We start from the raw sequence: 14928 nt of genomic DNA, 5'->3' as shown, positions 1-14928 counted from the left end.
AAAGTCTCTATGCTCTAGGGTTTTCAAAGGAAGCATAAAACATGCAATGGTGGTTCCAAAGTCAGAAAGGATGCAAAGACAAGCTAAAACTAACAAGGATCAAACATGGAATCATAGTTACCTCGAAAGAAAAACGAAAGGTCAGATTAGGGTTTCATTCTCTACCGAAACCGCAAGCCAAGTTGGACGGTTCCACTCCGATCGATGGGTTCCTCTCATTGTGGGGTTTCAACGGAGGACAACGACGGTTTGTGGTGACTAATGGTGGCTGTGGATCATGGAGAAAGTGCTTGGAACATTAGAAATGAATTTGGAAGAAAGAAAGGAGAACTGTGGGGGTGTGTGTGTGTGTGCGTGCGTGCATGTGTGTGGGTGTGCGTGTGCGTGTGTGTGTGTGAGGGTGCGAGGGTGGGTGGGTCTTTAGAAACTAAAACGTCAATGAGTCTTTAAAACACTGAAGTTGACGTAAAAAGAAGAGATACACAGAGGGAGGAAACAAAGAGACACACAGAACAAAGCTCCTACCTTCAAGAGAGTTTAGGTTTTATGAGTGATTTTAGGGTTTTAGGGGTGGAGGAGACATCCTTATCACTTGTAATCTTAGTTTCTCTTCTAATTCCCATCATTTGTGCTAAAAGTTACTAACTTGTCATGGAAGGCTAGACCTCTTGTTGGGGATTTCTGTTGAACACTTGATGTAATATCTTCTCACTATCTATTTAAAGTTGTTTTTTATGTGTTCATTGCTTCTATCTGTGTTTATTTCTTGCATGCTTGTGGCTTGATCACCCATTTGTATGTATGTTAGGATTTGTAGTACTAGGAAGTGCTTTAAAACCTTAGAACTTGATAGAGCAGGCTAGAAAATTGTATGTCTGGGGACTGAGTGTAGTGATTTAGTTTATATTATGTTCTAATCTTAATGCAACTTGTTTAAACCAAGTTTATTGAGGGATCAAGGACGAAATTTAAATAGAGTTAGGCCCATTTACTCGAGGGATCTTGGTTTGGGTAGTTGTTTTCAGCATTAAAACACTAAAACGACGTTAAATAAAGAAAAATATTTAGTAACATCAAAGTTGGTTCAATAGAATGACCTAACGCTTTTACTCAACTGTTTTCACCTCTCACTGTTAGATACTTTAGTTTGTAGTTAATTAGAATTGTAGAAAAAAAAAACACCCTTTTGATTATTTACTTGTTTTACACAAATGTTTACTTATTGAATGCATATTTTCTTAATGAAACAAGTTTCCTGTGATTCGATACTCGGTTCTTACCATTTTATATTACTTGTGCGACTTAGTACTCTTGCTGATTAGCATTCGCGGATTATTATTTTCCAAACAAGTTCTTGCCGCGAAACTCAATCTCAATTGTTATGACACAAACTCTATGATATCAACATAGTTGCATGTACACTAATATAGGAAAAAAAAATCAAGCATTAATGTCCCTGTTTGTTAGCAATTTTAATTTTAATAGTGTTTTAGATAATTTTAGTCATATTAGCTAAACATGATTATATTCTAGCTTCTTCTTAAATTTCAAATATTATAAGTAAAAATAAGAAATATTAGTCCATATCAATATAGATAAAGTCAAAATATTTTACAAGTCCTATGTAAAATTGGAAATCTGTTATATTTTTTCTGATTTAAATAAAGTGTAACTTTTTTTAATAATGTAGAGTTGCAATATAAATTCTGACAAACTCATAATAGTACTTGTAATTTTCAAAATATTGTAAGAATGATCAAATTCCAATTGCCTACTCCAAGTACATGTTGATGTTGCCATGCATGTTTGTTTTGTCATGAATTGTGTGATATGTGTTGGTTTGGTGGAAATGTGTCATTTTCACATGTTAGTGCTCCACAAGAGTCGCTTCAAGTATTTTTAGACACTTTATTAGAGGGAAGACATTTTAGGCAGCATATTAGAAGTTACAACTGTGTACCTTCATTTACTTCACTTGATGTTCATGTTGATTAAAGCATTCTTGGAACTAAATGTGGTATATATACTTTTTGGGCTCAAGGGGCAACGTATCACAACATAGGAGGATTTTATCCAAATGATCTTGGCCAAGTTTCTTGCAACTATATATCTATGATACAGAACACGAGTTACAAAATAAAATGTTGGAAAACCCTCAACTTCACCAAACTATGGTTTATGAGTTGCAACAAATACTACATCGATACAATCCCTTTGTGTATGTATTTAGAAAACTTACACTACATACATATGTTTAAGAATGTAGCTGACTCATTAGAGAGCATCCTGCTAATCAACCACAATAGCAACTCCCAACTGCACCATAAGTCGAAACAATTATTATCAATGGAGATGCAGAATCAAAGACAAGTGGTCGGGATATCAACATTATAAGACATGATGGAAATTTAATGAAGATTCAAGAGACTATGGGATACTATGATCCTATACAACATCCTTTATTGTTGCATTTTGGGACATATGGTTGGGACCTCAATACAAAAAATGATAACATACAGAATATCTCATGTCGTGAATATTATAGTTATATGCTTTAGGTAATTTGCATTGTTTTGTACAATATTGTAACAATATATTTGTAAAAAAATATAATATGAAATTCTAAGTGATAAATATGTTGGTTATAGATTCATCCAAATGATCAATCCACGTTGTTACAAGCGGGTTGACTTTTACAACAACATGTTGTAGACAACTATTAACGTCCACACGTTCAACTTGCTATTGTAGAAAAAGTCAGAAAAAAAATGATATCATCATTTGTTGGTAGTTGTCAAGACTTGGCACAACGTTATGAAGATGGTATGGCTATTGTTCTCCATGATGATAAACCTGATATTTTTCTTACAATGACATGTAATCTTGGAGTAAAATATCCTCCGAAGTTACCACTCACCAAACACCACAAAATCGTTCTAACTTGCTAACAAAAAAATTTCGAGCAAAATTTGAGCAACTAAAGGATGATATCATTAATAAAGGTGTCCTTGGGAAGTATGTGATAGAATTTCAAAAATGGGGACTACCTCATGTACACATGCTACTGATACTAGACAGTAATGACAAATTATGAGATCTACAAGAGTATGATAGCGTGGTAAGGGCAGAAATACCAAAAATTGAAGAGGAACCATAGTTGCATTACTAAAGCATATGATACATGGACCTTGTGGAACACTTGGTCCAAAATCTTTGTGTATGAAGAACGGTTTGTGCAAAAAAGGTATCCTAAACAATTCTCACATGACAAGGTAATAACTCATATCTAGATTATAGATGACGATTTGGGGAACCAATACCTGTAAATAGAAATATGATTGTGGATAACAGATAGGTGGTTCCTTATAACCCTTGGTTGTTGAAGTATGATTGTCATATAAATGTTGAAGTATGCAATAGCATCAAGAGCATTAAATATTTGTATAAATATGTCTACAAAGGGGAGAAATTCTACTTGTATGTTTTGTTATCTCATATAAGAGGTCCAATCAGTTGGGAATACCTACTTTCATCCAGTGAAACATGTTTGCCTACATTAAAAAAATGACTTACCATTGGGGCTTTTTAGAAAGTGACAACAATTTTCGTGAATGCTTAGTTGAAGCATCAACTTTATGAATGCCTTATGCTTTAAGGAGGTTGTTTGTCACTATATTATTTTTTTGTGAACTAACTAATGTTAGGGCTCTCTGGGATGATTTTTACATCTACACGATAGAAGATTATCCTTCAACACGTACGACCATGGGATCAACCTTGACTAATATGTTATTGAGGGATTTGAATGACCTTCTGATTCAACACGAAAAACAAATCACAAATTATGATTTGCCAACAATATCATTGGAGGACACGGAAAACAATTTAGTTCCAAGGGTTATGCAAGAGGAGTTATTGGTCCAAGTACCCAATGAAGATCTGGAATGTGTACGAAAGTTAAATAACGACCAATTAATTGCTTTTAATGCCATTATGGATGTTATCCACACTAAACAAAGTCAAGTTTTCTTTGTGGATGGTTCAGGAGGAACACGTAAAACATTCCTTTATCATACTTTAATTGCAAGTTTAAGAAGTGAGGGTCAGATTGTCTTAGCAAACCTTATCTGGGATAACTGCAACACTATTACGTGGTGATCGGATTGCACATTCTCAATTTAAGATACCTATCAATGTAGATGTGGATTCATTTTGCTTAATAAGTAAACAATGTAATCTTGCAAAGCTAGTTAGAGAAACAACAACAATTATTTGGGATGAAGAACCCATGACAAATAGATATGCTTTGAAAGCATTATATCGTTCATTAAAGGATATTTTAGTTTGTGATGCTCCATTTGGAGGGAAAGTGATGGTATTAAGAGGGGATTTTTCTCAAATACTTCCTATTGTTCAAAAAGGTACTAAGGCACAAATGATTTTTGCATGTATTGTTAAGTCTCCTTTATGGACTATCACAAAGGTCCTACATTTGCAACAAAACATGCGATCATCATAAGATCATAATTTTGTAGAATATCTCATGTGCATTAAAGATAGTATTGAACCTACCAACCATGGTGATATGGTCAAAATTCCCCACCAACTTGAAATAACATGGGAAAGAGAAAGTCCAATTCAAAAACTTATACAAGAAACATTTCCTCAATTAGAATCTCATACATGGGATCCATCTTATGTGGTACAAAGAGCCATATTGATGCCAAAAAATGAGGATGCTCAAAAAATTAATGACATAATTATAGGTCAAAGGGGACACACACAACTTATATGAACATGAGTACTTGCACTCCATTGCTCCAGTTGGTTTGCCTTCGCATGTTTTAAAGGTTAAAAAAAGTGCACCGTTATGTTGTTGTGAAACATAGACCATAAATCTAGCCGTGTAATGAGACTTATCTTCCACGACGTATTTCTAGTCATGGTCAATTTTATGAACATGTTGATGTTGAAATCCTACCAGGCTGAAAGAATAGTTCTCTTGCGTTGTCTTGAACATAAGACAATAGAAAGTGCAAGACCTTCTTAGGACACAGTTCCTGCCAAATTAAGTTTTGCAATTACCATTAATAAGTCACATGGACAGGCCATACCCAATGTTGGGACTTATCTTCCACGACGTATTTCTAGTCATGGTCAATTACATGTTGCTGTCAAGAAGTGTTTCTCAAGCTTCTACAAAAATCCTTATTAAAGAAAGACAACTTGAAAGGGAGGACCATTATTTACTGGGAACAATTTGCTCAATTGACAACAAGGTTAGATCAAATTTGTTACTAACAATCTTTATATTATGTCATTTTCAATCAATCAATTATATTTTTTAATTTTCTTTAACACAGGTCCATCGTCTACAAATTTATTCTATTGGGTGGGGTTCTATAACACATAAACTCAACTTTAGAAAATGATAAAAAGAGAATGATTATCTCAAATGATACAAAGGTAATATAGTGAGATTATTTTAAAATATTTATGTACTCTAATTTAATAAATGCATATATTTAATTTTAAATTTTTTATCACTTTCATACAAAATAATTTTTCAAAAGACAAGAAACTATGAATGATGTGTTATAAAAAAAACTAAGAAGAATCATTCAAAGGTTAATAATTATTCAAATTTAATATCATTGGTTCCTTACTATGTTTTCTTACTGGCTAACTACAAATAATGATAAAATTGATATTTGTTTTCATAAATGGCAGAAAAGTTAAAGATTGCCATGAAGTGCATGCATTGTTTGATTTGTCAGTTAAGAAAGAGTTATGATTATCAATTATTGTAATATTGTACATAAATAATATTATTCATTTTAAATGTAAAAAAATGTGATAGCAAAAATAAATTACAGACACAAAAGCAAGTAATACTTATGTTTGCCATTTTGATAATATTATTACGGGAGACCACAATTTTATTACCTGACCAATTGGACAAATCAAACTAAAAATTAATACATCGGATGGGAGGGTGGTTTTCGATTGTCGGATTAAAAAAAAAGGATAAACTACTGATAAAATCGGCAGGGTTGAATGAAAAGAAACAGTCGGAATAGAAACCCTTATCTGACCTTATGATGCCTAACCATGCATTTTATTATATGTTGTGTGTGAGAGACGAAGCGGAAAGATGTGAGAGATGAAGCGGAAAGATGATGTCTGTTGGGAGAGCACAAAAAAATAAGTGTGTATTTGAATGAATATTGATAAAATTAATTTTAAATGAGATTGATTTTGATGGATTTTGAAATGATGTGTTTTATTTTTGAACGTTTTATTACAAGATCATGTTAATAGTAACATTTAATATAAAATGTTGGATGTAATGCAAAAGTTAATCAAAAGTAATTCAGTCAAACATCAATTTTAAATTCTTTAAAGATAAAATCAAGCATATCAAAATATATCAAAATTAATATAAACTAACAGTTAATTCTCCACCTCAAACCAATGAAAGACACTTTTAATGTTGAGGTGGAAGATATATCATATAGCTCTTTCATTTTATAATCATGCAATTTAGAGCTTGTTTGGTAAATGAAAAATGGGGAGGGGGATAGATTCTTTTGGGTTATTTGAAAATGAAAATAAAAATGTTTTCTCAAACCAAATGCTCCTAATGTTTTCTTTTTCTCTTCATTTTAATTTAAAATGCTAAAAATTTACTTATTTTCCCTTTTTGTTTAGGAAAATAATTTTTTGGATATTATAACACCTAGTGAGAGAGATTTATAGATAATATGATTTGATAGAAGGGATAGAGAGGTACAAAACAATAGTAGATATTAGTTAGGTGTTTGAAACAATTTGAGTATAAAAAATCATTGCTCTTTTATTTCTATCCTAACAAAGGTTTTATTGCCAGCTCCCCAAAGTACAGCAGACAAAGTGCCACTTGATTTGGGAGTACACTGACAGAATATTTTTCCCTAAACATATGTGCAGTGCTAACAACTACTAGTATTACTTTCATGTGAGTATCAAGGTTGTAATTGAAACTTTCACAAATTCAAAGCACTTTTCATTTGCTGGCTATGAATGCTAAAACCATGCTATCATTGTTTTATTCAAAAGATAAAAATCAATCACAACAGGTATAAGTTTCAAGAACAGAATGATGAGTATAAGTTCTCACACAAGAGTGGTGGTGAACATAAGTTCCCCAGTTCAACTCTACACTCCCAGTTCTTCTACAGACAAGACACAAGACAAATCTATCTATATTTTCAGCTGAACAATAGCTTGTTGGGGCACACTAACTGCCACAACCTTGGATTTGTTTTCCTACCATTTCTTTACAATGTAAGAGAAATCTAAAAAAAGTCTGCCAAGATCAATTGACAATGTTTGCAGCAGAAATACTTTTCTCTTCAAGAGAGATTACAGCTTCAAAGGCATCAATCAGTGCTTTAACCTTGCCCTTCTGAGTTTCAACATGTTTAGTTGTTTCCTTAATCACATTATTGTACAATCCTTGTCCATCTTTCTTGACCTGCACATGTTGATGTCTCAAAAGAACCTTCTCTGGAGCAGTTATAGCAACGGCCTTGACATCAGTAGTGATGGCCCCCAACACTTCTTTCTGGACTTCAAGGCTCCTCAGACTACCCTTTTCAATATGAGTTTCAAGCAATTCTCCCCCTAATTTTTGGCACTCCTTGGCTTCAGAACAATTAATCCCATGCTTTTGAGGCTTTCCATTCTCCTCAGCTTCCAAAGTGTCCACATTAGCCATGTATTCAATTTGAGTTTCAACCAATTCTCCCCTTAATTTATGGCACTCCTTGTCTTCAGAACAAACAATTCCATCCTTTTGAGGCTTTCCATTCTTCTCAGCTTCAAAAGTGTCTACATTAGCCATATATTCAATTTGAGTTTCAACCAATTTCCCCCCTAACTGTTGGCACTCCTTCTCTTCAGAACAAACAATCTCATCATTTTGAGGCTTTCCATTCTTCTCAACTTCCAAAGTGTCCACATTAGCCATGTATTCAATTTCATGGTTTTCTGGACAAGCATCCTCCTCAAATTCACTATTTGAGTATTCAGATTCCTCTTGGTCTTCAATATCCTGGCTTTCATTTTGATCAGAGTGCGAACTTTGCTTTGTACTTTCCATCTTGATGATGTACAAAGTCTTTTCCTGAGCCTCATTGTTGTGTTCCTCAAGTTCAACTTTTATAGGCTTGGGTTGATTCATAAGATGAGGCACAATTTTCAGGCCCTTGTGCTTTCTTGCACTAACACTTCCAATTCCTCTGGAAGAAGATTTGGAGGAGACTTCTTTCTTGTTCATCTTAATCTTACTATTCCTTTGGCCGCCAAAGACATCAGAAGAATTCACAGAAGATATGGTCTGCTTTGTGATGAAATCTGGATTCAAAGAAGTCACATGTTTATCAGACAACTCCATTTCTTTTTCTTCAAAAGGAGACACCTTTAAAGTTTGCTTCTTCTTGAACATGGATTTTGGTGAAGTTTTGACAATTTGGGAAGTTGATTTAGGATGAGTTTTCACCCTCTCAGAAGTTTCTGTTGGTGAAGCTTCCACCCTTTTGGAAGTTGGTTTTGATAGAGCTTCCACCTCAAAACTTAAAGAAATCCCCCCTCTCCTTGCTTCGGGGATTGAAGAAATATGTGATTTTGGAAGGAATGATGGTTTGACACTGACCAATGATGCCTTGCTTGTGTTCACTAGAACTTTATTCCCCATTTGTTTTTGGCTGCCAGATGATTTTGTTGGGAGTTCCATCTTATTTGTGCCAACTGATTCACTATGTTTCACTGTTGACATCTTTGTTGACGTGGAATCAAGAGATGTTTTTTGCTTGGCAACTGATGTCATTATCCCATCAATAATGTCTTCTGAACTTCGGGAAAGTGATTTTCTTCCAGCTCTCTTAATAATGGAGAGTTTCTCCCTTGCTTCTTCCACATTCTTCCTCCCATATTTACAAAAATCATGACAGGAGCCAGTAGATGCTCTGAGATAATGAGGGACAAGTTTTTTTTCATTATTTCCAGAATTTGCTATTCCCGCTGAGTGCCTTCTTAATGCAACCCCACTTGACATAGTTACTTTTGGAATCAGTGGTAAATCAACACTTTCCTTAGCCATCGGATGGGATATGAGCTATGCAGAAGAAGATCGGGGGCAAAATCCTGAAACATGAGAACAAAAACTAATTTTAAATAAAAGCAAAGAAAAATACAATATGGTAATTACTGGTTGAAACAGCAAATGCAATATAATGATCAATCATCAATGCCCTACTCAAAATTTCAGTTAAAGTACATAATCAATATCTACAATTTTAAGGTTAGAAGCAATGAAATTTATTATTTATCAACAATGCTTAAAAATTATGCCAGATATCAAGAAAAGTACCATTCACAAAGCATAATCTTTGGAAGTTAACAAAAGCAGAATATTTTTAGAACTTTTCTCAATTTAGGTAAAAAAAATTCATAATATACAGGAAAATAAATGATGTTATAATCTCTTATTATTTGAAACTCATAAGGCATCACAAACTGAAAAGGAATAAAAATCTCTACTCCACAAAATGCTAAGGCACCAACTACAAGAAACTAGTAGAACATCAGTCATTCATACAGTATCTAACAACATCAGAATTACTTGTTTTACACGTGATTCTTGTCCTTATATAGATTAAAACACTATATGCCATCGTAAAAATAAGATAAATGAAGCAATAAATGCAACAGGAACCACCCATAAAGGCATAAATATATAGAAAGGAAATGAAATCAGAGAAAACAGAATAAAAAAAAGAACTAAGGCCTTGTTTGGTTTGAGGAATCATGTTCTATTTTTTCTTATTCTCACAAATACTTTTATTGCGTTCCATGTTTTCAATGTTTAAACCATGCATATCTAAGGTTTAACTGACCCTAATGAAAAAGGCGCGCACCAAGCACATTAACAAGGCAACCAAAGTACCAAACCAATCACCTAAGAAAAGAAAAAAAAAACTATAAGATATTAAAAGCAGGTACATTTGGTCATAATCAACCTAACCTACGTAAAAGAGGTAATGAATTAATTGCAAATAACATGCATCACTAATGACCCATACATAACACACACAATTGGAGAAATTCACATTCAATCATTCATATTCTAAACAAAGCATCACCTTTTGCCGATTCTCCAAACTACAGAACCCATAGCAACCGTAACGGCCAAGGAAACATTTTTCAGCAAAAAAAAAACAAAACGAAGCCAATCCAAGACAAAGCAACAGAGACAGAGACAGAGATCAGAGCATGCTCCGAAAAACCCATCTCAATATCCCACCAAAATCACATTTTTTTTCAGAAAAACCACTAGCGTATGGGAGAAAACTTGCGCAGCCCAGATGATAAAATTCTCTAACTAACGAACCTTTGTTTTATACTTTGACACCAGAGCTTCAGAAACAAAAGGGTGCTTCAACAGAAAGCGAGGGAAAAGGAACAGAACGTAACGAAGTGAACACTGAGCCACCCCTTTCGAAGGGTTGTTTCGTTTTACAAGAGAATGTGCGCGCAAGAAAGCAACAGTTTCTGGTTTTTGTTTCTTCTGTTTAGTTTGTTTAGCGTGTTACTTCACTGCGCGCTTGTTATAATATTATATATATCATTATTTTAGAATAGAATCTAAATAAAATACAGAGATTCTCATAAAAAAAATACAGAGAAATTGTTAGAATCTGAATATTTAATGCATTTATGCACGGGTTAAGGAATACTTTATTCAAATTTAGCATGCATCATAAAGAAGTTTACTGATTTGGTCAAAATGTAAAGATATTTTTCTAAAATTTGTTGATATGAAAATTAATTTTTGACTTTTGAATTTCTTTTTTCAATTCAAATTTTCATTTGTTGATACAAAAATTAAAATATATTCTTACTTGCTAGTCAAATTTCAAAAAAAAGAAAAATTGAAACTTCATGGTTGACTTCGAGTATTAGATTTGAATTTTTTTAAAAAAAAATATTAGCAATACACTTTTCAGCACCTTTTATTTTAATGGTACTTTTTTATTAATCAAAATTTATTAAAAAATCAAATAAATATGCGTTTCCCACATCTTATCATTCAATGTTATCACACCGAAGGGATGCTTTCATTCATTTTTATCATTTAGTATTTGAGATAAAATTTAAATGAATGTAACGTTTCGTCAACGGCATGTTGTTAAAAATGGTATAAAGGATATGTTAAGACATTAATACTAAATCCATTACGGTTTTAAATTCAGTTTGAATTTCAGTTTTAAATTCATTTCCAAAAATGCAATGGTTTGAAATTCTCAAACGGTGCATTTTTTATTTTTTTTTGTCCGGATCCACAAAATATCACACAAGTATCTCTCTACTCACTAGTAAGATATTAATTTTATTCGCATTGGGCGTGTGCTGCTGGCTAAAGAAATTTTACACATGAAGGAATGGAACATCGTCTAAATTAAAGATATGATTAAACGGAAATTTCAAACAATATATTATTTTAATATATTATGCTTAGTCTTCTCGCCCTTTCAAACAATATATTATTTTAATTTTTTTTCTAAATCTATCAGTTATATTTAATGGGCAGCTTTTTAAATATAACAATAAATTATTATAAAGTTGAAAAATTCAAAGACTAAATTGTTGAGAAGTTAATATATTCATTGATTAATTAAATATACATTTTATATCATAAATTTTATAACAAAGTTTATTTTGTTAGACAGACTAATATTTTGTTTGAAAGATAAACTCTTTCCAAAACTTAAACTATTATAGGTCCAAAAAATAGCAAGAGAAAACAAACATATTGGAAAAGAGAACAGAAAAGGAATTTTCAAGGAAACAAGGGAAGAGTGACTTGTTAGCCGAGTGGTGCTTCCCTGGTCAGAAGCAGCCAAACCAGTAACACATTACACAATTCCCTGGTCAGAGCTCTAATTTTGGGTTGACCTGCTACTTGCCTCTTTTTCAAGATCATGATAGCCATACATGGGGGTACTACCACCTTGTGTTTCCTGTACGACCAACTTAGCCATGCTAGCATGCATGGCTATCGTTTGCTGGATCTATGGCCCTTCTACAAGTACGTAATTTATACGTGAATTCGATGTTTATACACTAATAAATCATCGTTTGAATTTAATGTTAAAATAATTATTTTAAAAATTAATAAATTTATCTTGTAATTGGATAACTTTATAAAAGGTATATAACTTTTTTCTCTTTATACATTATTTTGTTACGAGATTTTAGGTTTTTTAATTTTGAGACAAATATGTATGTTACTGTTGTATTTCATGTTTGTAAATGGAGGCATCTAAGAGGTGCAACAATAATCATTTGCCCTTGAGGGATATCTTGGTTTCTCTATTGTTAATAGATCAGGTCATTTGGACGTCTTTTTATGATTAAAAAGAGGTGCTGAGAATAAATTTGTATGTTTACGGTCTAAAGTCATCATGTAATCAATTTTAATTTTAATAATAAAGTATTATTTTATTTTTATTGTCATATTTTACCATTTGATTAAATGGTCTATTTGATAATATCTTTGATTAAAATTAAAGACTTGTTATTATAATAGAGATTATGATAATGGGAAACAAGTTTGTTCCAATTTTAATCTAAACCGTTCTTGATCATAGGATTATTGTAAATAGGATATCAATAATCCGGATAGATTAATATATATGTGATAGTATTTATTGGATAAATATTAATAGATCTCATTTATTAATTTGCATATATAGACAAGTCACATGTTGATGTGATCATTTAAGTAACTCAATTGAAATTTTTTAATGGTTAAAATTTACCATAAACTGTCAATAGAAAATTTTCAAGAAGAGGTATAATAATTTTCTTTGACTTGAGATTGTCATAATAATTAACAGGTTATTTGTTATATTTTGATTCCGGACACCTAATGCTTTAGAGTACTTGTTGAATGGATATTAGATATGATTAAATACATGTAGAATTAATGATTAATCAAGAAAGAATCCATCAACTCTTGGTAATGAGTTTGAGCTCTATGAATAAAATTATATCTTGGCCAAAAAAATTAAATGAAAGAAGAAATGAGTTTCTTAAGTCATTATGAGTTAACTCAAAAGGATTTGACAATAATACCATACTCTAGAGTTAACCCAGAGTTGTAAAAATGGAAGAAATTATTACCTACTCTTTTAATGGTTCTTGAAAGTAAAATACTACTTCATGTTATCCGGACGCGTTAAGGAATGTTGTTAGATGTCTACCTTGATTAGTATATTAATTTGATTAATATATTATCGGCTTAGTATTGAACTTACGGGGTCACACACAAACGAGTATTGTAATTTTTGTTAAAGAAATTATTTTAATATTTGATGATTAATTAAATTAGAGAATTTAATATGATCAAATGATTAATTGATTTCAAAAAAGATGGAATATTATTATATTTTTGCTAGCACTGAAAATATAAATAATATGAAATATTTGGTGAAATAAGAAAAACAAACATGTATGATTTTGTATTTAAAATTTAGGTTGAAAAGGCGGCTAGATACAAGTTTGACTTAATAAATTATTATTTCAATTTTAATTGTTAAATGGTTAGCAATAAAAGGTAACAAGAAATAATATAGCTTAAAAAAGGATACTATCAATAATTAATTATGATTTGATTAGAAATTTGATATCCTTAGCGTGCTATAAAGAGAGTCTTGGGCTGCTCGTTGAAAGAATCCTAACATCACTTTTCTATTCTTATTTTTTTTACTTGTTAAAGTTGTTGGCGAATAGAGGTCAGTCTCGGTGTGGTTCGGTGTGGTGGATACACGTAGAGTCTTCACATTATTGAATAATTTTTATGTTTCAAGAGCTCATCAACATGTACATTTTTTAATATGTCATATGTTTATAATATAATTTAAAGACAAAATAGATCATTTAATTCCGCAATGTGTGTTTTTTGAACACTTTTTTCTTACAGTTGGTATCAGAGCTATGTTCTTTTGTATTTAAATTATATTTAACAAAAATTTGAAAAAGTTTCAATTTTTATTTACTTACATGTAATGTTGCCTGTTATGATTGCATGATTACATTGTCAAATCAATTTTTTTTGTGCAATTTGTAATCTTGTTACGTGGATGTTGTTTTGAATTGGTGGAATGTTTGCAATTGGTTGTTAATACAGTGCTTGATTTGCTGGAGGTGTTCCATATCATATACGTTGGTATTTTTATATAAAGGAGAATAAATATTTTTTATTTTATTTGGATTCCTTTTAAAAGATTAAACCTTTCCTTCAATTTTGAGCAATTTGTTATTAATTGTTTTATTTTCAAATTGCTCGATATTAATTTAATGGAAAGACACTGCATTAGGATATGTGATATCAAAGAGGTATGTGCTTCAAGCACTGTGTCTCATTCAATTATTTGAGAGAATTTATATATATATGCTATGTGCGTAATTATATAGTTGTTATATATCTCAATGATAAATAGGTTTGTCATCTGATTTATCTTACTTATTAAATTGTTTAATCATAAGGAACGACGGGGACTTATAGAAAAAAGATAAATTGAGACATATGATGTAATTTTTTTTAATGATTAATAATAAGGAACGACCTGACAAACAGGAGACTTATAATTAATAATTATTTTTTTCTTGCATAAGATGTGTGTTTTTGAAATTAATTATATACTGAGCGCCTAGACAACCTAGGGAAGTATTAAAATTAATTTATTGATATCAATAGGATTGGCCTGACAGTCAGGAACTTATGTGATATGATATTTCTTATTTTGATTTGAAAATGTATAGATACATTGTCTTAGAATGTGTATGAGAAACGACTTGATAACCAAGTGGCTCGCTCACAAT

General features: G+C 31.8%; 1 protein-coding gene across 1 annotated transcript; it reads right to left on the bottom strand.

Moving 5' to 3' along the window:
- Window positions 1-7090: 7090 nt before the first annotated feature.
- LOC100784819 (uncharacterized) lies at window positions 7091-10647 on the bottom strand. The gene is made up of 2 exons (XM_006585700.4): window positions 10433-10647; window positions 7091-9186 (listed from the first exon to the last, which is right to left on the bottom strand). Exon 2 carries the CDS (start codon window positions 9140-9142, stop codon window positions 7358-7360), a length of 1785 nt encoding a protein of 594 aa, XP_006585763.1. The 5' UTR covers window positions 9143-9186; window positions 10433-10647; the 3' UTR covers window positions 7091-7357.
- Between the last annotated feature and the right edge of the window lie 4281 nt (window positions 10648-14928).

Source organism: Glycine max, chromosome 8 (assembly GCF_000004515.6).
Source record: "Glycine max cultivar Williams 82 chromosome 8, Glycine_max_v4.0, whole genome shotgun sequence".
Taxonomy (NCBI): Eukaryota; Viridiplantae; Streptophyta; class Magnoliopsida; order Fabales; family Fabaceae; genus Glycine; species Glycine max.
The sequence above is the reverse complement of the archived record's forward strand: the minus strand, read 5'-3'. Positions and strand labels throughout refer to the sequence as shown.

Coding starts and splice junctions, on each gene's coding strand:
- LOC100784819 (XM_006585700.4), bottom strand. CDS start 9,142: ATGGCTAAGGAAAGTGTTGATTTACCACTGATTCCAAAAGTAACTATG.